The sequence below is a fragment of the Pinus tabuliformis genome, chromosome 2_2, assembly GCF_031772625.1.
Source record: "Pinus tabuliformis cultivar Carrire ecotype Pingquan chromosome 2_2, CPIR1, whole genome shotgun sequence".
In the NCBI taxonomy this organism is placed as follows: Eukaryota; Viridiplantae; Streptophyta; class Pinopsida; order Pinales; family Pinaceae; genus Pinus; species Pinus tabuliformis.
The window spans coordinates 1,307,497,384-1,307,521,484 of record NC_142300.1 but is presented as its reverse complement, the minus strand read 5'-3'; the positions used below and the strand labels follow the sequence as shown (position 1 = coordinate 1,307,521,484).

General features: G+C 38.8%; 1 protein-coding gene across 1 annotated transcript; it reads right to left on the bottom strand.

The window, feature by feature from the left end:
- Positions 1–12,019: 12,019 nt before the first annotated feature.
- LOC149198305 (uncharacterized) lies at positions 12,020–12,454 on the bottom strand. The gene has a single exon (XM_089409000.1). The coding sequence runs from the start codon at positions 12,452–12,454 to the stop codon at positions 12,020–12,022; it is 435 nt and encodes a 144-aa protein (XP_089265126.1).
- Between the last annotated feature and the right edge of the window lie 11,647 nt (positions 12,455–24,101).

Genomic DNA, 24,101 nt, shown 5'->3' with positions numbered 1-24,101 from the left:
TTACCTTGGCGCACTTAGAGAATATGGGCATTGAGATTTTGGATCATATCTTCGTATTGCGATCAACCAAATTCCAGTTGGCAATGGGCTAATGGAATCACTTTTTCCCTAGGCCTATTCACAAAAAAACACCACTAGTTTGGGGAATATGTATGACTTTTTTATGCAGCTCAAGAAATATCTACACATTAATCTAATGGATTATGTTGAATCTAGAAGGGATTGACGACCTCGTGTACATGATCAAGATCTACAACAAGTTGTTGTGAATTCTATAGTTGTTGAGCCCATCTCTACTAAGAAGAAACTTGAATTCTTCTATATTAACTATATTGTTGCTTCCTATAAAAAAGCAAAAATGTAGAAGAGTTGTACTATGGCATGTTATACTATCTTCCTCTTCTTTGACCAATGTAAATCACAAATGGAAAAATAAATTACAAACACCACCGAGAAACAATGACTCACATGAACCATAACAATCACCAACTCTCCTACTTACGCTAACCTATTCTATAGTAGATTAACATTCGTATCTCTTATGTTCATCGGCCCTCTTGTTAGGGAGTCAATCGAGGTCTTGAACTGATTCCAAATTAGAAATTAGAGAGTAGACACTATTTTTTGCAAAAATTGTGCTTAGCATTCTATTAAACAGTATAATGATACACATATAAAGACAACAAAATTTGTATCAAAATAGATAGACTATCTTCATCCTTAATCATGCAATCGTTTAGTTGAGAAAATATTTCAACCATGCACTAATATAAGAAGCTAACTAATTCATATGGGAGAGGGGAGACCGATGGCAAGCAACGGATTCGAACCCACGCCGTTCACCCGCATCCGCAAGATCACTCTGAGCTTCAGGGTTCGAAACTTCACACAAAGGGGCTAGAAACTAATGGTCTGCGAGTCGGATCCCACACTGGGAGCATGGGAAACGAAGAAGGGAATGCGAATGATGCTTTCTCTCCAGGTTGCAGACATTTTGTATTGGCATGAAACCCTTATCGCTCTGCACGATTACTCTTGCAATCACAGTTATTTTCTCATTGATTACCAACGAAACGTTCTCAGGTTGGAAGCTGGCAAACGCCATGCATGCGTTATCCCACAAGGCCTTCCTGAGACGGATCAAACTGCGAGGGAAAGGAACTGGGCCGATTGGCCTACTGCGTACCTTCATTCACAACTAAAAGCGAGGTCTGGCACCAATGGATGGAATCAAGGAGCTAGAGCGGATCCAGCCAAAAGGGATATGATCTGTTATAGACATTTTTGGGCACTGCAACCCCAATCATACATGTCCATAAACCAAGGGCTCCTAAGTCCCTAAAAGTGTTGCTTCACACCCTAAAGGAACAAGGTTAGCTGATTACATCATCTCCCAGAAGTTCTCCACAGAAAACTGCTCAGAACTGGTCAAAGCTGGACCATATAGACTGCCCAGTGCAGAGGGTGCGATGCATCTCACCTGCTCAGTGAAAAGGGTGCGATGCATACTGGAAAGCCCTTCTGTAGGGTGCAATGGGCGAGAGTAGACAAATGGCAGAGACAATTTGCAAGGTGGATCGTCATGGAATCTTCCATAAACTTCTCCTGTGACACTTGCCTCTCTGAATTCGCCCAGGGATGAGTAAGAGATTATCAATCTCCAAGTGGAATCAAGAACTATTAGAGAGAGGACACTAATCAAAATCCCAGAAGTTGACTCACCCCCCTGCAATCATCTATATATGGATCCCTCACCCAGAGATCTAGAGGCTAGAATTTTGTATCTTGTAAGGAAGTGTTGTTGGTTTCTTGGTGGAATATCATAGTGTTGGGTGATCTAATCTTTTCATGAGGTGAAGAAGGGCTTTCATGCTGGGAGGATGACGCTGGGTCAGCACAATTGGTTGTAATCCTCTTTGCTATTCTTGATATTAATAAAGCTATTTAAGTTTTCCTCCACATTCTTGTATGTTTGATGATATGTGCATTTGTGTGGTCAATATATATCTGGTCCTATATTGTTTATGATTGTAGATCTCTGTTCTTCGATAGTATTGTGCTGCTTTGATCCCTCAGGTGCTCTTTAGAGCTGGGTAGACAAAGGAAAAGAAGCAAAGATCTGTCAGAAGGGAGAGGAACCAAGCAAGGAACCAAGCGCAAGACTGAGGTTGGTGCGTTTTGTTCCCCTCTTATTTACTTCTCATAAAGGAAAGTGAAAGTATTTTTAGTTTGTTTGTTTCTAAGATAGCTACCAGTGTTAGTGGGACTAGCAGCTCCGAGCGGACACTAGATTTCCCGATAACAAAATGGCGACTTTGTTGGGGAGCGAATAGATTGTTTTCTTGTCTATATTTGTTTGTTTTATAAACTTACAGACGGAGCTTGAAGTCAAGCCAGCTAGCCTTCGAACTGCATTTTCTATGCAAGTGCAAGGTAGATCAATGCTGCTTCAGTCTATCTCCGGGTTTTGTTTATAAACTGAACAATCGATTTGCAAACCTTCTAATTCCCCTAGTGGTGGCTCTAGTAACCTCATTAGATATACCCCTGTGATTTATATTTATTGAACATCACTTGCTCGGCCTAAATCCCTGAACTAAGCTGCAAATTGTGACCAAAGACCAAGTAAAAGTCTCGCACTGATACCATTGCACCCTCTCTTCAAGGAAGTTTGTATGCATCACACCTCTCGTGTGCAGTAGGTGGGATGCATACTGGTTTCCCTGTGTAATAGGTGCGATGGTCAGAAAAGGCTAATTTTTCCTTCAAACTTTGGTTGTTCTTCACTCTCTTCAGCTCTATTCAGGAATTTTGTTGTCTGTGATCAGTATACCACTGTGGAAACCCCCTTCCTTTCCATCATTCTGCCTCCAATGTGCAAAAGAATTGTAAATGTTTTTATGTATTGTGCGCCATTTACAGTTCTCTTTTACAAAGAAGTAGCATAATCAAACTGTCGTTTCTTGATTTGAAAGTGTCGCAAGTGTCATTTTCAGTCAAAGAAAAGAATCTTATTGTTCTTGATAGTCGATTATACAGTTACTCTTGTATTTGATTTGAATTAGTAGTTTTTCAAGTGTCGAAAGCAATTTTCAATTCAAAATAGCAAAGTGTCGTCATTATCTTCCTTTCATTTTTGAAGAGAAATTTGTTAGTACTGTCACTTTGAAAAGATAATTCAGATTTGTACTTAGCATTCTTCTTGTCATTCACACATTAAGAAAGCTGAAAACAAATACATGCATGTGCATTTTCATTTAGACTGCTTATTGGTTTGATTTAGGACAGTGCATCTAGTGTGTGCTCTTTGCTCTATGTTGAAAGAATATCATCTCTCTTTCTTTAGTAGCTAGGATTTTCATTGCAAAAAGAAGATTAAACGATTGTTTATGATCTTAGATTGCATTTTAGGAATTGTATATCTACATCACGCGGTGAACCTTCAAAGCAAATTTCTTAAAAAAGATCAACTATAAAATAAATTCAATGAACATAAAAACGCTTTGGAACCTAACGCACAACATCTAGAAGTCTAGGCTAGAGACGTATTCTGGCATCGTAAAGCCTGGTAACTGTCGCTTTCACTGTTGGTTGGGTGAATCCTCCTCTTTGAGACGACAAGTGCCAGTACGGACTTGTGCTCCCACGTATCATCAAGTATATATTGGGAGAACACAATAGGCTATATCCTTTATCCATAGGAAGCCGTGTCTGCCGCCCTATCAATCGCAATGCACTGAACACAGCATTCGGGAAGATTGACTGCCGTACCGTAAAAGGTATTTTGCAGTTTTGCGATTGGTTTGGTAATCCCTCTGTCTAGATTTCCAAAGTAGTCTTTTTCGTTCCTTTTCAGACTCCTTAAAGGAAAAGGTCCATCTGAGCACTTGTCACTTCAGGCTCATTAAAAATCGAAGGCGACTAGAGTCATCTTTTTTTTTTCTCGACTCTTAAAAATTGAAAAAACAAGTTGTGTCAAAGCGTCTAAAATTTATTTTAATCAAAATAATATCACCATTCCCGCGTTGGTCTTAGGTTGAGAAAAATGGAGTCCACCAACCAAGGATTTCCCCTTGGAGGAAATCCTAGTCCTATCTCCTCTTGGGGAGATGTTGGTACACCTCATATGGTCACATTGTAACTTCCAAGATTGACGATTAGCTTGCCAATATGGCTCTTCTCGACCTCCATCATTCAGAACACCGTGATTCCTAAACAATCGAGTCAGCAATTGGATGATGCTAAAGTTACCCCCCGACCTTCTACTTCGTCCAATTCTCCCTCTCCTCCTTCCTCTTCACTTGATGAAGCTGGTAAAGCAAAAAATCAAGTAACTAAGAAGGAGAAGAAGGGGAAGGAGAAGAAAGAGAAGAAGAAGAAGGAGCCAAAGGCGAAAAGGGGTAACCAGACATCGTCTAATGAAAATCCACACACTACATCGTCCAAGCCTAAATCTCCATGTGTCATTTACAAAGGAGACCACTATCATCGAGATTGTCCTTGCATCCCTTGGATCTTAAGGGACTGGTCTCCTCGATTGCACAATCTGGTGTCATCAACCTCTGAAGATCATGTTGAAAGTACACCATCAACTAGTGAAAGCGAAGCATTTGGACAGAAAAGGAAATGTAAATTTCCTTGTAAACTGTGTGAAGGTGATCACGTCATCCACCGTTGTCCCTTCCTAGATGAAGCTAAAAGAGTCTTGGATAACCGTCCTGCTTCACTGCTATGGCTTCCTCCTGGATACAAGAAACTCTTGCCGAGTCCATCACTAGTTGAAAATCCGACTGACACGCCATTGTGGTCAGTCGAAGCATCTATCATTGAAGATAAACCCACTGAGTCCATACTAGACGAAAGTCAAAAGGTTGAGGCGGCAGTCGACCCGGTCTTGTCTTCGAAAGGTCCATCTTCAGATGATACAATCACCGAAGAGAATGAGAACGACACCGTTCAAATTCTTTTCGTAAACACAGACTCCGATGAACATGGGGGCAATCTACCTGTTCCTTTACCGCAGGAAGGAAGTTCATCAGAGTCATATCTGGCCGTCTATTCGGTCCCACCTCCAAGCAACCTAGTCATTTCCTTCGATTGGAATCTACTAGGCAGACCCCGTTTACCGGCTAATGTACCATTCTGAATCATTGTACAAGCTTACAAAATGATCATGGTCGACACCATCATAGATGAAGGGGCTTCTGTGAGTATCCTTTCCTCAACTGCTTGGGAAACACTTGGTTCGCCATCGCTTCTGCCTGAGATGAGAAATCTGACAGGCTTCGATAAAGGAACCAGTCGACCGTTAGGGATCCTTCCCAATGTACCCATAATGTTGAGAAGGAAAACCGTTTATATGAACGTAATGGTAGTCCAAGGACCTCTAGATTATAATCTACTCCTTGGGCGTGACTATATTTATAGCATGGGAGCCATTATCTCCTCACTCTTTAGAGTAATGTGTTTTCTGCATGAAGGCTGAGTGGTCCAGCTCGTAGACCATCTTTCGTTCCCCGGCTCACACATAGCTAATAGTCAAATGCCATCCCTAAATGGTATTTTCACGCAAGGAATGTCTCATCAATCTCCAGTCCGTCCACCTGAAGAGCGCGAGTAATTCGAGAGGACATGACTGAAACCCAGGGGGCATGCACCCTGGTCTGTTTCGGTAGGAAAACCTTGGGTATAGGGTAGGTTTCCACGGAGGATATATGACTAGTCTGACACACCCGTCCGTTTAGGAAAATGGGATTAGACTGGAATAAGATTCCCTTGTCAAAGTTATGTGAGTGGAGGCGACCGTGCCACTCACCTTTGTCTGTTTCAGTAGACATCACCAATGAAGTGTTTTGTCTGCAATGCGGATGGAGCAATCTTGCGAATGTGAGAACTTTCATATGGTAACCTGGAAACTCTACTTCGCTGTGCCTGGGGGCATGCAAACATTTTTGCCTGAAAGTAAAGAGCGACCATTTATTTTCTTAGTTTGTAGTTTCTCAACCCTTTAAACTCATAGGATTGGTCGTTCCTAGCTTACATAATGAAAGGATCCAGAGAAAATTTTTAAATGGTGCAAGCTCCCTAAAAATTGAACCTATCGATGAGACATCCTTATTATACGACTGGCATGAGCAATTTTTCTGCGAAGTTCAAGCTCGTTAAAAATTAAACCTTAGCAATGAGAAAATGTTTCCCCCAGAGTTTAATCTCATTAAAAAATGAACCAATCCCCGGTAAATAACCATTTTGAATGCATTATCATCAGCTTTTGAGCCCTGGTCGGTGTCTTACCATCACCTCCACTCTGTTTTAGCCAATCATTCACCTCCATTTGATTGTTTACCCCTTTTGAGGAATAGCTGCGAAGAGTGATCCTGTTAGCCATCCTTGTGACACTGCCGTGATTGGAAAATTCCAAACCTTACCTGGAATTAGTTGCTACCTGAAATTATCATTTGTTCCTCAAAAAACGAGTCTCCTTTAAGCTCTTTTCGTCTGACTCGTAAAATATGAAAAGATTGCTGAGCAGTTGGGCTCTCCAGCTCGTTAAAGCTACCGGGAGTGCTATCCCTCCTCTAGATTTTAACATTTTTGGACCTGAGGGATTATTACACAAAACGATCGAGCGCTTGTTTTGTTCGGCTCGTCAAAATTACCAAAAATTCATCCCTTTCGTATTATTTTATACTTTCTCGGACTTAAGGGATTATATGATGAAAAAGGATTATTGGAGTTTCCTTTACATCCCTTTCAGACTCTCTAAAATTGAAAAGGACCGAGTTCTCTTTGTCGTTAAACTCATTAAAAATAAATAGCGACAAACTTGTCCATATAGACAAGAACGAGTTTCACTGTTGCCAGGCTCGTTAAAACATAACGACGGGTTTTACCGAAGGGAAAATTATAGAACAAGCATATGTTATCCTCGTCAAGCTTGACAAAAATAAAGAGGTACTGGCCAGCAATGACTGGGGAAAAATTGGGAAGAAAACTTGAAGAAACTTTATTGGTAGCAAGTCGCTCTTGAACATGACACTTTCACCCCACATCCGAGTCGGGTTGGGTTATTCTGTTCACCGGTAATATCACCATTGGCCCATCGCACCATCCATATTTGGGGTTAACGCTACCAATCCATGTTAGTGTCGCCGGTATGTTCAAGAGAAGTCGCTCAGAGAATTCACCTGTGTCTCATCCACTGCAATACATTCACGCTCCATTATTTCATGACCGCCACCCTGAACCCTACATCATCATATAGTTTTCATCTCTGAAATCATTTACTCCGTTCCGTGTTGTAGATGTGGGATTCATTAAGGCCCTCCTACAACAGGTCGCTTCTTGTCGACATCAGCTCATTATCCAAGAAGTCGACTTAGGAACAACCCTTTCAGTACTTTGAAGCCTGCATGTCTCAATGGCAAGTTTCTCACTTCCGACGACAGGTTTACATCAATGGCCTTCGACCGAAAGATTTTGCGTGGTGTTTGACACCAAGTCCCTTTTTCACACCACGCGAATTGTACTGTAGTACCTTGAGGGTCATCATCATTATCGGTGATTCCTCTCACGCCTGTTAACAACTTACATCATTGGCTGGTAATCAGGCGATGTCTTTCCATGTTCGACTCCAGAGCATCTTTCACATGGATCAACTTGTACTCCGAGTGAAGATTGGACGAGTTTGAAGACCCCGGATCTAGTTTCATCCATCCAGGTTGCGATATATTCAGGAAAATAAATACATCAAATGTACATCATTGCTGCACAGATGATCATCCGAATCAAAGGATGATGGCTCTATCAGAATCATCAGTCTGCCACACAGACGGTTGTCTATCTTATGTACATGAAAATGAATTTATAAAGCTGAGCATGGGAATGCCCGCCTCAGCTAGATCATGAAAAATATTATGAAGATAATGTATTGTATTGTATCTTATTACAGGTCGCCTTCCAGCTCAAAAAAACTTCGGATCCTCATGATAAAGCATTTCACCCGACATCAAAATATTAACGACCTCATGCTTTAGGGGGCAACTGTTATAGACATTTTTGGGCACTGCAACCCCAATCATACATGTCCATAAACCAAGGGCTCCTAAGTCCCTAAAAGTGTTGCTTCACACCCTAAAGGAAAAAGGTCAGCTGATTACATCATCTCCCAGAAGTTCTCCATAGAAAACTGCTCAGAACTGGTCAAAGCTGGACCATATAGACTGCCCAGTGCAGAGGGTGCGATGCATCTCACCTGCTCAGTGAAAAGGGTGCAATGCATACTAGAAAGCCCTTCTGTAGGGTGCGATGGGTGAGAGTAGACAAATGGCAGAGACAGTTTGCAAGGTGGATCGTCATGGAATCTTCCAAAAACTTCTCCTGTGACACTTGCCTCTCTGAATTCGCCAAGTGATGAGTAAGAGATCATCAATCTCCAAGTGGAATCAAGAACTATTAGAAAGAGGACACTAATCAAAATCCCAGAAGCTGACTCACCCCCCTACAATCATCTATATATGGATCCCTCATCCCAGAGATCCAGAGGCTAGAATTTTGTATCTTGTAAGGAAGTGTTGTTGGTTTCTTGGTGGAATATCATAGTGTTGGGTGATCTAAGCTTTTCATGAGGTGAAGAAGGGCTTTCATGCTGGGAGGATGACGCTGGGTTAGAACAATTGGTTGTAATCCTCTTTGCTATTCTTGATATTAATAAAGCTATTCAAGTTTTCCTCCACATTCTTGTATGTTTGATGATATATGCATTTGTGTGGTCAATATATATCTGGTCCTATATTGTTTATGATTGTAGATCTCTGTTCTTCGATAGTATTGTGTTGCTTTGATCCCTCAGGTGCTCTTTGGAGCTGGGTAGACAAAGGAAAAGCGGCAAAGATCTTTCAGAAGGGAGAGGAACCAAGCAAGGAACCAAGCACAAGACTGAGGTTGGTTCCTTTTGTTCCCCTCTTATCTACTTCTCATAAAGGAAAGCGAAAGTAGTTTTAGTTTGTTTATTTCTAAGATAGCTACTAGTCTTAGTGGTACTAGCAGCTCCGAGCGGACACTAGATTGCTCGATAACATGATCCCAGAGGGTTGAACATTCCTACGAATTGCAGATCTTCTAGGGATAGCGGCTGGGGCTATGAAAAGCGACCCCCACAAGCTAGATATGGAGAAACCTTGGTACAAACAGAATACAAAACACAGTAGTGCATCAGGACTTACAGAGAAAAAGTCATATCTAATAGATCGGGGCCTCAACAAGGTCTCTCCACTTTGCATGGATGAAGATCTGACTCAAATCTTCATCAAAATGATAGGGGGCAGACATTACTGCATGCGGCTCAGCAAGGGGATGAGTATTCAAGAGTTAAAGAAAGAAATCCAGATTCAACTTGGAACCCCAATAAAACACCAAAATCTGATATATACAGGACATAGTCTGCAGGATAACCACACACTTCAGCACTATGGTATAACCAAAGATTCAACCATCATTCTTAATCTAAGGCTGCGCGGCGGATGTAATGGAGCCAGCTCAAAAAATACAGGCTCCTTCCGTGATGCAGTCAAAGGAAAGGAGAAAATACAAAACAAACCAGCACCAACATCAGAACTACCAGGCCCCTACATTGTGGAACAAAAACCAGAGTCTCCAACGCTTCAAGTATCTTTGCCGGAGGTAACTGCTCTACACACAGATCTATCCAAGCATGCTGTTATCTGTAGATTTAATGGTTTTTGGCCAAAATCTGATGCTCTGCATCAGTGGATCTTCTCCACATGGTCATCTAACTGTGAAATTTACCTGTGCCCAAAAGGTTTTTTTATAGTTAGATTTGACACAGAACATGAACGTGATAGTATTATCAATCAGGGGCCTTGGTTTTGGGGCAATGCTGGCCTCTTCACCACCCCCTGGTTCCCTGATTTTGATGCCAATACTATGAAAGTGTCAACAATGCCTGTCTGGGTTAGGCTTCATAACCTCCCTCTACATTTTTGGCATCACAAAGTTTTAACAGCCATTGGGAATTCCTTGGGGAAATTCCTAAAAATCAATGAAGATAGAGCTATCAGGGGAATTTTCACATTTGCCAGAATATGTGTAGAAGTGGACCTGAGTCAGGGGTTACCTGATCACATCACATTGAATTTCAATAATTCTTTGTGGAGACAACTACTGGACTATGAGAATACAACATTTAGATGTCGAGGGTGTATGCAAATAGGGCACCTCCAATATGCCTGCCCACTAGCCAGAAAGGACCCCAAAGGGAATAAGAAACAACAAAAAAAGCCCAAAGGGTGGCAGCATACCGACCCGCTGGAAGAAGAGGACATGCAGACAGATCCTACAGGGAACCATTCGGAACCTAACACACAAAAGGGACAGAAATATACACAGGAAGAGAATGCCCCAAACACTCAGTTGGAGCCATACAACACGCAACAGCGACAAGAACCTCAACTGGAAGTAAGTGGCATCAAACGAACTCATGGATCCGAAGGATCGGAATCTGACAAAGAACATCCAATGAACACATTGGAAAACCAGCTAGCTATTACTGCACCCTCTCCCAACTCTGGAGGTTGGCGAAGAGTGGAGAAGAAGAAGGGCCGACAATTATAGGCTTGTTGGAAATTAATTTATTTCCTTTCTCTTTTTTTTGTTATCTTTTGATTCCTGGCATTACAGGAACAACCATCTGAATATGCTTCAAGCATATACAAAATGTAATTTTTTCATATGAATAAAATTACGACTTTTTCTACGAGAAAAAAAGAAGCTAACTAATTAGAATTATATCTCTTAAACCAATGATATTACAATCACCTCCTAAATATTAAGAACAAACTCTTATAACGAAAACAAAGTCTATGTAATAATAACCAATAATCTTAATAATTCACAAACATAACTATCCTTAAAAACAAGTAAAACTTACCTATTTTAATAAAAAAATTACAAACTATTATTTTAGAAATAAAAAATTACATATCTATATCTATATCTATATCTATATCTATATCTATATATATATATATATATATATTTATATATAACTATAATTTATATATATATTTTCTTAATAACTTTGACTGAGAAAAGTAAATCTTCTCCCCAAAATTCCCTTGTGAGAACCCAAAATATAAATGAAAACAAATTCCAATAGTCACTCCCCCTCTTATTTTCGATGTCTGTTTTCTCCTTTGTTTGATTTCCCATCTTTAAGTGTGGGTTATTATTAAATTCCAAATTAAATATGTAATTACAAAGTTTATAAAATTTAATTTTGTTGAGAGTTTTTTTTAATATTTAAATTTATTTATAGAATTAATAATAATGATAATGATTATAATTAAATCAAAGAGATTTAGAACAGTTGGTGATGGAGCGCGCTGTTAAGGCGTTCCGTAAACAAAGGTTACCGGTTGCGTTCCGTAAACAAAGGTTACCGGTTCTAGTTTCGTTGATACCAAAAAATCCATCATGGTTTGTGCTAGTGTGGCTCAGGCCGGGTGTGATTCCCTTGTGATCCCAGTGTGATCCCCTTGTGATCCCTTGGTGACTTTGACGACTTAGACGCCCCTAGTGTGATCCCCTTGTGACTTTGACGACTTAGACACCCTTGAGTCTTAGCGACAAGATAAGAGTGATTTTCAAGATTCACCCACTTATCAACCAAAAAAAATAATGATTATAATTAATGTACATCAAAATTAAACTTGTTGGTTAGATTAAAAATATATATATTTGAAATTCTCTACTCTTTTATTTTATATTTGGAAAATAGTATTAAGAGAACAAAGATTATCATAATTCCCAACGGTAAGTAAAGAATATTTATGTTCCCAATTGTTCATTTAATATTTTAATTTTTGTTACACAAAAAAATCACAGTTAACATCTATTACACAGTGTCGATAATGCCTTCCAACTTGGACTGCCCTCTACATTTTGTAATCGAGGTCGGAATGTTATGGCGCGTGGACATACAACAAACGAAAGAAGAGTTTTATTCCAGTCGATGATCAGCATGCTGGCCATGATTATCGAAAAAAGGCTGCACTTGCGCTTGGGTTTTACCAATCCCCCATGATAATATTCTGCCCTGCCTCTTTTTCTTCTGTGCTGATAGCCAAGCATTGTTAATCTTGAAAAGAAGAGAAGCCAAGTCCGAGGCCGTCAGCACAAACTGTAACTTTCTTTGAGGTAAAAGAATGTAGAGCTGCCCAGTCTGCAATTGATCATCATTTCCCAGAACACGGGAAATGTTTTGACCTACATAAAGCCCATCTGAGTTACAGATGAAGTGGCCTGGATGTTCTTGCAGAATTTCTTGGCTCCTCACATCTTTACAGAACTCCTTGATGCTCCCATCCATCAATATGATCTTTGCGGTAGCCACTGGCACAGGAGAAGTGCCATTTGAAGAAACGCAATTTCCCATCTTTGCGATTCTGATATATTTATGAAAAACACTTAGCTATTGCGAGAGTGAATAATGGTGATTTCTGAAAATAGAGAGCTGTATATATAAAAGAGGAGAGTCTTCACCCATATCGGATAAACCACGAGCCGAGGTGGTCGCCAAACCAGTGTGGTTTAACGTCAATTCCAGAAGAGAATAGGCACGAAACCTGTGGATTCGCAGATCATTTGGTCACAAACTTGAGGCAGGGCGAGCTGGTAGTACTGTCCCCACAATTAAGTGTAATCTCGTTTTCCATTTGATGTTTAATGATCTCCATGTTTGGTGACAGCACACATATAATTGTAATTTTGGATGCTAACGTTGTACCTAACGACCTATTATTCACTCTTGTTTTTGAGAGCAAGTAGCCTCTCGGCCAGAGATTTGCCTGGTTGTCGTCCAATGTTTCAGTGAATAAAATTGAATCCAACTCATAACGTAAATGTGAGTGATTCGGTCATGTCTCAAATCATTGAGATACCTGGTAATGCTTAATAATTCACGAGTGAGTGGCCTAATATCATTGTCTTACTGGTTCCCGAGCGAGTGCTTGCTAGCAAATGAAGTCATGGATCACACTAAATTATTGTCCCTCCAAATCCGCACATGGTTTATGACATCTCCAGTGTAAGATGACACATTATGCGCTGTAAGGACCTGTCAATGTGAGTACAACACACAATATCAGGCCTATATACTTGGTTTTGGTGGGTAATGTATCATTTCTATACATTTATTTTTGGCAGTAATGAGCTGTCGTGGAACGTCAAATCTTCTTTGCGAGTTAAATGAAAATTTGATGAAGTTTTTGCTAGGAAATGTATCATATCTATATATTTATTTTTTTGCTAGGTAATGTATCATATTTATATATTTATTTTTGGTAGTAATGAGCTGGCATGGAATGTCAAATCTTCTTTGCCATTTAAATGAAAACTTGATGAAATAAATGAAAACTTGATGAAGGTTTTGGTAGGTAATATATCATATATATATATATTTGGTAGTAATGAGCGGGCATGGAATGTCAAATCTATTTTTTCCAATTAAATGAAAATTTGATGAAATTTTTGTAGATGGTTTATTTTATTTTTTATGTAAATTTGTGAGTGTCAACCTTCCTTTATTTATAATTTTCTTTCAATTACTCTTGTATCTCAATTTTCATTAATCTCCGAGTGTCTTTTTTTTTCCTATGTTAGCATATTTGTTTCATGATAACATATAATCATAATAATTTTTTATAACACTTTTAAGCTTTTTGGGATTAATAATTTTGATTATGTACTTCAATTTTAACATGTGAAAGGCACTAAAGAAAACCACATAGTTAAGATGATGAGGGTCCTCAACCACCATTGGATGAGATGGAGTTATGCATCCCTCTAGCCATATTAGAGGTGGAAAACTTGCATCAAGAGGAAAATATCAAATGCAAGTAACTACCTTTCGAAGATCCATTGTCCATGAGAAATGACTTGTTGGCCAAGCCTAATCATGACACCTTTGATCTTGTAGCTACAATCTATGAGTGGTTTCAGGGCAGCTGATGGGAAACCTATCTTAACCAAGTTTCATTCAATGGGGAACACAACTTCAATTATTATAGTTGGTATATCCTTCACATTGGTTACTATTGAACATACCATCCAAAAAGATGAAACTGGTAAGATTTCTTCATTCATCTAGCTAAACTAGGTAATAAAATACAAAAGAGATGAAGGATGAACCCACAATTTGTATACATGTGGTATCATGTGAGACAATTAAATCCAAAACTTCATGCTTACCATAGAAACTAAGACAAATCTACATAACAATGTCTATGAATTTATGGCTTTTCTAAAGGATTAAAGAATTAGGGTTAGTTTTACTCTGCAAATCTAAAATCTATGGCACTCTACAACCCTGGTGAAGATAGTGACCACATAGAAGTATATGTTCTTAACACATTTAAACGATGTTTTAATGTGAACACTAGGTTAAGCAACACAAAATATAGGCAATAAGAAAATCCCATCTAAAAACAAATTTTATATGGATAAAGCCAGATCTAGATGGGTTGTGCCCATTTTTAATTACAACTACCTTCATAGAAAGAAGCAAGATGTTATGCAGCCACAAAGTAAAAAATCAATCAACGTTATATTTCTATGTAGACAACAAAACCCATTTAATGATGTATACACTAACATCGACTCCCTCTAAACCATGGCATTTACTGAGTACAACAAAACCCATTTATACATTTAGATCGACACATCGCATACATAACACACACAACACACATACAACAATTATTGAAATCATACAATAATACACAACATACATAGGTAGGAGGCAATCTATGATGTTTGGTTTGTTGGTCCTTCAAAGAGTGGGTGAGAGCGGGCAGGTGAGGGTAGGAAGGACGAGGCTCCTCGCTTGCACGTTCCGGTTACCATTGTGGCAAAAACACCAACTGGTTCCAGTTATTTAGTATTGCATCAGAAGGATATAGAACAACCATTTTAGTTGATACCCGCTCCTCATTGATTACACCCTAGTTTAAAGAGTCCTATACAGAGTAGGTAGAGATGTGAACTAATCAAACACGAAGAAAAAGCGTAACATTTACCCTATAAAATGAGATTTGATACGTGTTTCAAGATGCATATGTAAAACTTTATATATGCCACCTCGAACTTCGAAGTATCAAGGCATGTGTAAAATGGATCTGTGTTTATGGTTTTAGATGATATAGTAAAATGCACTTACAACTAGGACTTGTGAGCTTGAGTGTCCTTAAGCAGATGTCGTAAAGGGCATCATTGTCCAACACCATACGGTCATCTGCATTCTCCACCGGCTAATGCACAGAAAACATGACATTATAACCACTATGTCAAGGAACGTGGGAGAAGGAAAAATAAGAAAAGTGAGCATAATTCTATTGGGGTACTTCTCCCTCATCTTGGAGATCAACAATGCTCCCATCATAGATCCACTACGTCCTCCCAAAGAGGGACAAACCTTAAACCTTGCACAACAAAGGCCACAACGATTTTCATAACTGAAAGCCTACATTCAAATAATAAGGTCAACGGTTTGAATATGAAACAAATACCTTGAAGACAATCATAACTTTAGGGTAATTCTTCCTCATCTTGGAGATCAACAATGTTCCCATCATAGATCCACTACGTCCTCCCAAAGAGGGACAAACCTTAAACCTTGCACAACAAAGGCCACAACGACTTTCATAATTGAAAGCCTACATTCAAATACTAAGGTCAACGGTTCGAATATGACACAAATACCTTGAAGACAATCATAACTTTTGACCTTGTTCCTAATGACATCGAACAAGGAATCAATGAGCTCCGCCCCTTCAGTATAATGGCCCAATTATTGCCACACCCCGATTGGCCAAACACGAAATTATCAGGCATGAAGACATCGCCATAAGGCTCAGCACCCGGTCCTCACACTATCTATGGTACTAGGTTCAATATCTGTGAGCACATCGTGGGGCACAAATCTCCCACAACTCGCCTCATTGTAGGAAACATTAACCCTTTCAAGTTGTAGATCAGAAGTGCCTTGGTATCTCTTGGTGGAATCGATCTTGTGTTTATTGCAGTCAATATTGTATCGCTCGTTTTCTCATATCGATGATCGGACGGGCATTAGTGGCGGGACTATCTGTTGCCATTAGTGCCGGGACGACACTTGAGTAGTATGTTAGAAAATTTTTATGGGGCAAAGGAGAGGAGTCTCACTAAGAATTCAGTTTCAGAAAGGTAAGTCTTATGAGAATTCATTTGCATCGAGGTAAGTCTTATGTTGCGGCATCAAAATCGCAACTACACAGAGGCTTACTAAAACAAACGAAATAAATCACGACAAAACAGAGTAAAAGAAAAAGGTTGTCGTAAATCTACTTGTGAAAGATTAATACCATAACACAACAAGCCACACTCTATATTATATGTCAAAACATAAGAAAATACATTCACGTGATAAATGGAGGTTGGATCTCCAAGTGAAAAACAAAACAAACTTACTGCAATTTACACATCACTGGGGTTGCAGAGTAAACTTCTGTAAAACTCCGTAAAACTGGTTTTCATGCGGCCACAAATATTTCCTCCATGATTTTCTCCTCACTACCTCACAGACTCTCGCTCTCTAACTTGCCCAACATTACAAATGACTTTTACATTCATATTTATCTCAACATACAAATTTGACATTAATACATGGCAGAGAAAATAATTAATAAGCAACATTAGCGATTTTACATAATAATTGGTTTTCTGAACTTGCAGGTGTTGTGGAGTGTGGGAAACGGTCAGGGAGTGAATGCTTGCCCATACTTATTCACTAAACTTCATTAAATGCCTTAACTTTTGTGATGTGTTGCGAAATGGTATGTGCTCTACTTCTTCTCTGATTTTTGTCCTTTCACCTGCAAACCAAATCATAATCGTGCAGTAGTTGACTAGGCAAGCATGGCGTTTGTCAGTGTGTTTAAGGCGGTGGTTGGGATTATTATTTCCAAAACTCCCCTGAATAACAACTGACACCATTGACAATTCCCAAACAATCTATGAGATAAACAAAACTTTAGCGTGCCAATGACTTTGTGAAAATATCAGCAAATTGTTCCTGTGACTTGCAGTGCTACAACACAATTTCATCATTGTTAATTGACTCTCTGATAAAATGATATTTAGAATCAATATGCTTGGTCCACTGGTGAAAAATAGAATTCTTTGATAATGCAATTGCTGATGTGTTGTCACAGAAAATAGTTGTCGTTCCCTCTTGGTCATGGTGAAGATCCCTCAACATTCACCTCATCCAAACTGCTTGACACGTTTCTGCTATTGCGGCAACATATTTGGCTTCTTCTGTTAACAATGACACTATTGGCTGCCTCTTGGAGGCCCATGAAATGGCTCTAGAGCACAAATGAAAAACATGTTGGGTGTGGAGCTTTATTATCATCTGTATTCAAAGGTTTCAGCCGGATGTATACCCCAGGAAGACTGTACACACCTCCACACGGGGGGGTGTGGTGTGCGGAGGGGACTTGCCCCCCCCCCCCCATGGGGGTCTGGGGGGGCTAATCCCCCCTGGCTGGGGCATCCGGGGCTAAAAATAGATGTAAAATTCCCTTGTAAAAGTCTAGTAATTTCTAGTCAATCTAGGCCATTCATTAGGCGGATGATCTGACTGTAGAAGTTATGTTTAGTTTAGGGTTTCTTGCCCTAGAAGGCAACCCCTCACTATATATGAGGGAATTGTATTGCGTATATGTATCTCTGTATTCTGAGTGAGGAAGAGAGAGGAGATTGAGAGCGAAGAGGGTGTTACAGTGGATCTGTTGTAGGTTGCATCTCTTTAGTTTGCTGGATAATATAAAAGGAAGGACTGGTTGTTTCTCCGTGGACGTAGCCCAAACTGGGTGAACCACATATATCTGTGTCTCTCTTGTTTTATGCGTTTTCTGTGTTTATATTTCTGCAATATTTTATGTGTTCCATTGCTCTGTAATGTATAATTTTCGAACAAAACATATCTTGATGTGCTCTTTTTGTCATCAACACTTCCTGCCCAATCACTGTTAGTGTAACCAACCAAGCTGAAATCAATTTTTGCCGTGTACAAAATTCCATACTATTTTGTGTCATTAACATACCTTAGAATCATTTTTGCTGCTTTCCAATGCATTTCCTTGGGTGTCTTCATGAACCTTGACACCAAGCTTACTGCATACATTATATCTGGCCCAGTGGCGGTCAAATACATTAAGCTGCCTATAATGCTTTTGTATAATATCGAGTTGACATTGCTACTGCAATCTTCTTTGCTCAACTTCAAACCCATGACAGTGGGAGTTGGTGCGGGCTTGTTGTTTGGCATTTTAAACCTCTCCAAAATGTCTGCCACATATTTGCTTGAGAGATAAAAATGCTATTTTCTGTTTGCTTCAATTCTATGCCCAAAAAATATCTTAACAACTCCAATTTAGTCATTTCAAATTCATTCTTCATGACTTGTTTGAAATCAGCGAGGAGGAAATCATCACTGCCTATAAATATTAAATCATCTACATATAAGACGAAAATAAAAATCTTATCATCACTCTCTTTGATGTAGAGAGTAGGCTCATTGTCACACTTGTCGAAACCATTGTCCAACAAGTAGGCATCTATCTTGCTGTACCATGCAGTGCTTGCTTTAGCCCATAAAGAGATTTCCTCAACCGATACACTTTGTCTTCTTTGCCTTTTACCTCATAACTAGGCGGTTGCACAACATATACTTCCTCTTTTAGTATTCCATTGAAGAACACTAATTTTATATCCATTTGATACACTTTCCATTTATGTTGCACCACAATTGCCACAACTGTGCGCACTGTCTCCATCCTCGCGACTCATGCAAACATCTCCAAATAATCTCTTCCATGCTGCTGCTTGTATCCTTTGACAACTATCCTTGCTTTGTGCCTTTCAATCTACCATCGACATTGCTGTTGGTCTTATCGACCCACTTAACTCCAATGACATATTTTCTTTGCGAAAGGTTCACTAACTCCCATGTGTCATTCCTTTGTAATTCTTCTATTTCTTCCTCCATTTCCGCAACCCATTTTTCATCTTTGGCTACCTCTTCAAAGTGGATTGGGTCATCTACATGACAAAATAAAGAAAATAATGAATTCAGACCAGTGCTGCTATCAACTTCATCTTGCTCATAAATTTCATTTAAATTTCTGAATTTTGGTCTTCTTGTGCTTGCTGAAGATGGGCTTGACATGTCGCTTGGTGTTGTGCTTTGCAGCATGCTTGGAGAATCACTTACTTAACTGCACAATGCTGTCCTATTATTTTTTGATGGTGTTACTTGCTTTGTGCTTTGTTGCACTTGAATAGGAGTAGAGGGAGTCACTATTGAGGAATTGCTTGCGGCTACCAATTCCTCTTTGTCCTCATGTGGTATACATGCTCTGACATTGACTGTCTTCTCTAAACTTCCATCCCATGCTTCCTCTTCTATGAACTGCACATCTCAACTGATTATGACCTTCTTGCTTAATGGATTGTAGAGTTTGTATGCTTTGGATTCATCAATGTATCCAACAAAAATACATTTCTTCCCCTTGCTGTCCAACTTCTTCCTCAACTCATTCGGGACATGTCCATATGCCACACAACCAAAAACTCTCATGTGTGTGACACTATGCTTTCCTCAATTCCATGCCTCTTTAGGAACTATGTTTTGGACACTTTTGGTTGGACATATATTCAAGATATATTCTGCACAAGCGATAGCTTCAGCCCAATAATCATTTGGCAAATGATTTGCCTTCAACATACTCCTTGCCATTTCCATAATGGTTCTATTCTTCCTTTCTAACACACCATTTTGCTGAGGTGTATATCTTGTTGTAAATTTCTTGTGAATTCCATGCTCCCCACAAAATAAAAAGAAGTCATTTGATATATATTCGCCACCTCTCTCAGTCGTAACGACTTTGATGTAGTGTCCACTTTTCTTCTCAACAAGAGCCTTGTATTGGAAAAAGCGCTCAAACACTTCACTTTTCTGTTTTAGGAGATAGACCCATGTCTTCCTTGTGTAGTCATCTATGAATGTCAATGCATAGTGGCTGCCACCAATTGATGGTGTTTGCACTGGTCCACATAAATCTGAGTGGACAATCTCCAAAGGTGCCTTTGCCCTTACTGACTTTCCTGTTGGAAATGTCTCTCTATGTTTCTTACCTAAGATACATCCTTCACATAGGCTATCCGGCTTTTCTATGAGTGATAATCCCTTCACCATGCCTTTCCTATGCAATAAATTCAAAGCTCCAAAGTTGAGATGTCCAAATATCAAATGCCATAACTAGTTTTCATCTTTGACTTCTGCTTGAAAGTTTACTTGTGTGACAGTTGCATCTTTTCTTCCATCCTCTTGTGAGTTCACTGATAGTTGTGCTTGTGCACCTTCTTCTTTCAAATTTGATCTTATCTTTAGGGGAAACATTCTATTGTTTTTCATATGAACCTTTGCAATCAGCTGTCTTCTTGGAGGTCTATCCAAAATTGTTGACACATCATTTTTGAAGAAGACATTGTATCCCTTTTGCATGAGTTGTCCAATTCTTATGAGGTTATGCTTCAGACCGGGGATAAAGTAAACATTTGAGATGTACTTCTTCTCCCCCTTCTTTGTTAGGATATTAACTCTTCCTTTTCCCATGACACAGAGTTTGCTATCGGTTCCTAATGTCACTTCAGATTTCACACTTTCATCTAGATTGGAAAACATTTCTATGTTTCCTAACATGTGATTGCTACACCCTGAATTTAGATACCATATATCACTTTGTTTTTCTTGTGCTACATTACAAGCTAAAAACATGCTATCATGGTTCTGATTTTCTTTTGTGAAATTTACACTTGGTTTGTTACTAATGTCATATTGCTTCTTTCTACATTCATTTTCATAATGACCATACTTCTTACAGTAATGACATTGAACTTGAGATTTATCATACCTATGACCTTGTGCTTGATTTTGGCTTGGGCCTTGACTTGGATTTTGATTGTTGCCCCTTCCACTTGAGCTTGAAGGGATGTTTCTTCCACCTCTATGTGGGCTTCTTCCTCTTCCTCTAGCATATGATCTTCCTCTTCCTCGACCTTGACCAAAGGAAACTTGTGTCTTGAAGGAATGCTCCAACGAGGAGCTTGTTACTCTATTCAGTCTATGTTCATGAGAAATCAATGATGCATGAATCTCATCCATTGAGAACTGCTAGAGATCCTTTGTCTCTTCTATGGCCACAACAATGGCATTAAACCTTGCTAGCAGGATTCTCAAAACTTTCTCAACTATTCTCCTTTCTTCAAGTGTCTCACCATGAGACCTGATTTGAGTAACCAACGCAATTACATGTGTAAAAAATGAGTCCACATTCTCAGACTCTTTCATACAAAGTGTTCAAAGTATCTTCTCAACATTTGCAGCTTTGTTGTCTTGACTTTTTCCATGCCTTGGTAGGATGTCTAGAGGGTGTCCCATGATTGCTTGGACTTCGTGCTTGCTGCAAACCTTGGGAAAATAATTTCATGAACTACTTGGAAAATATAGAACAGGGATTTAGAATCTTGCTTCCTATTGTCCCTTAACAAATCTCTTTCTGCTTGAGATAACGCATTGTATGTTGCTGCATCTGGTGGATTAAAAACCATTTTCCACCAAATCCCAAATGTCTTGAGATGAAAATAGGGCCTTCATTGTAATAGCCCAATAATCATAATTTTTTCCATTAAACTAGGTATGTGAGGATTAGTCAAGCTTGTGCTTGATGTTGCCTTTTTTGAGTGTAAAAAAAAATTGCATTGTATGTTGCTGCATCTACTGGTTCTTAAAAACCATTTTCCACAAAATCCCAAATGTCTTGAGATGAAAACAGGGCCTTCATTTTAATAGCCCAATAGTCATAATTTTTGCCATTAAACTTTCCACCAAATCCCAAATGTCTTGAGATGAAAACAGGGCCTTCATTTTAATAGCCCAATAGTCATAATTTTTGCCATTAAACTGAGGTATCTGAGGATTAGTCAAGCTTGTGCTTGATGTTGCCATTTCTGATTGTAAAAAAAACTTTCTACCTGCTGGTAAATATGCTAAAAAACAATCTGCCCTTAAAACAATTTTAACTGCTAGTAAAAACACATGTTTTACACAAACAATATTTAACCCGATACCACGTTAGAAAATTTTTACGGGGTAGAGGAGAGGAGTCTCACTTAGAATTCGGTCGCGGCAAGTTAAGTCTTATGAGAATTCAATTGTGTTGAGGTAAGTCTTATGTTTTGGCATGGAATTCGCAACTACACAGAGGCTAAATAAAACACACTAAATAACTCACGACAAAATAGAGTAGAAGAAAAAGGTTGCGATAAATCTACTTGTGAAATATTAATACCATAATGCAACAAGACACACTTTATATTATATGTCAAAACATAAGAAAATACATTCACGTGATAAATGGAGGCTGCAGCTCCAAGTGAAAAACACAAACTTACTACAATTTACGCATCATTGGGGTTGTGGAGTAAACTTCTATAAAACTCCGTAAAATTGGTTTTCATGCGCCCACCAATATTTCCTCCATGATTTTCTCCTCACTACCTCATAGACTCTCGCTCTCTAACTTGCCCAACATTACAAATGAATTTTACATCCATATTTATCTCAACATACAAATTTGACATTAATACATGATAGAGAAAATAATTAATATGCAACATGGGCGATTTTACATAATAATTGGTTTTTTGAACTTGCAGGTGTTATGGAGTGTGGGCAACAGTTGCAGAGTGAATGCTTTCCCATACTTATTTACTAAACTTCATTAAATGCCTTAACTTCTGTGATGTGTTGCGGTGTTACGTGTTGTACTTCTTCTCCCATACTTATTCGCTAAACTTCATTAAATGCCTTAACTTCTGTGATGTGGTGCGGAATGTTACGCGTTGTACTTCTTCTCTTACTTGCATTGTACTTCTTCTCTGACTTCTGTCCTTTTGCCTGCAAACAAAATCACAATCGTGAATCACAATCGTGTAATGGTTGACTGGGCAAGCATGGTGTTTGTCAGTGTGTTTAAGGTGGTGGTTGGGATTATTATTTCCAACATAGTAGACCCTAGACCCAGATTCTAACTTAAATAGGTATTATAATTTTTTACGGGTTAAATATGAAATTCCATGTCATTTTGACAAGTTATCCTTTTATAACACACATCAAACCTGACGCGAACACTTTTTTCCAACTCGCAAATACTTTCTAAAACCTAAAATACATCCTATAGGACGTCAAATTCCAGGCTTAGTAATGAGAAGTATGTACATGAATCTAATCATAGTAGGAAGTATAACAATATTTAGTTGAAATCAAATAGAGAGATAACAACCTTTCTCACAATCAATGTGTGAAATTGTAGTTGAATCTGCACAGGTTGGATTTAAATAACAAACAATAAACATTATATAAAAATAAGAAATAAAATTAATATCCAAAAGAATTCATAGATGACGTAGAATATAATTCAGTACAATATATTTACTTGGTTGAAATAATGTAGTAGTGATTCTAGTATTTAATCTAGAGAGTTATGAAAACGAACTGAAGAAAATTGTCACCTAGTCTTATTTTTTTTGTGAGTTGATTAAAAAATTTTCTATTAATAGCAAGAAGGATTACATTGAGTACATATAGTTAACATCATATTAATAGAAGTCACCTAAGAGATCATGCCTCCAACCAGGTATGAAATACTAAGCACATTTTCAACGTGTAAACATATATGAAAACTGAGGTGCTAGAGAAGCTATGGACACAATATAAGACATAGAAGTTGACACCTTAGTATATATAAAACCAAGATGTTAACTCCTTAGTACGTCCATGTTCCATTGCCAATTTTGGTTGACAAGGATCATTTCGCTATAACAAAGTTGCCTAATGAGGGTGTCGAGGGCACCACCCAGAGTTCCATGGAGTGATGCCAATGGAGCAAGACCAAAATTCATCCATCCAAAGTTCCATG

Bases quoted from the DNA above. Each gene is read 5' to 3' on its own strand.
- LOC149198305 (XM_089409000.1), bottom strand. From the start codon at position 12,454: ATGGGAAATTGCGTTTCTTCAAATGGCACTTCTCCTGTGCCAGTGGCT.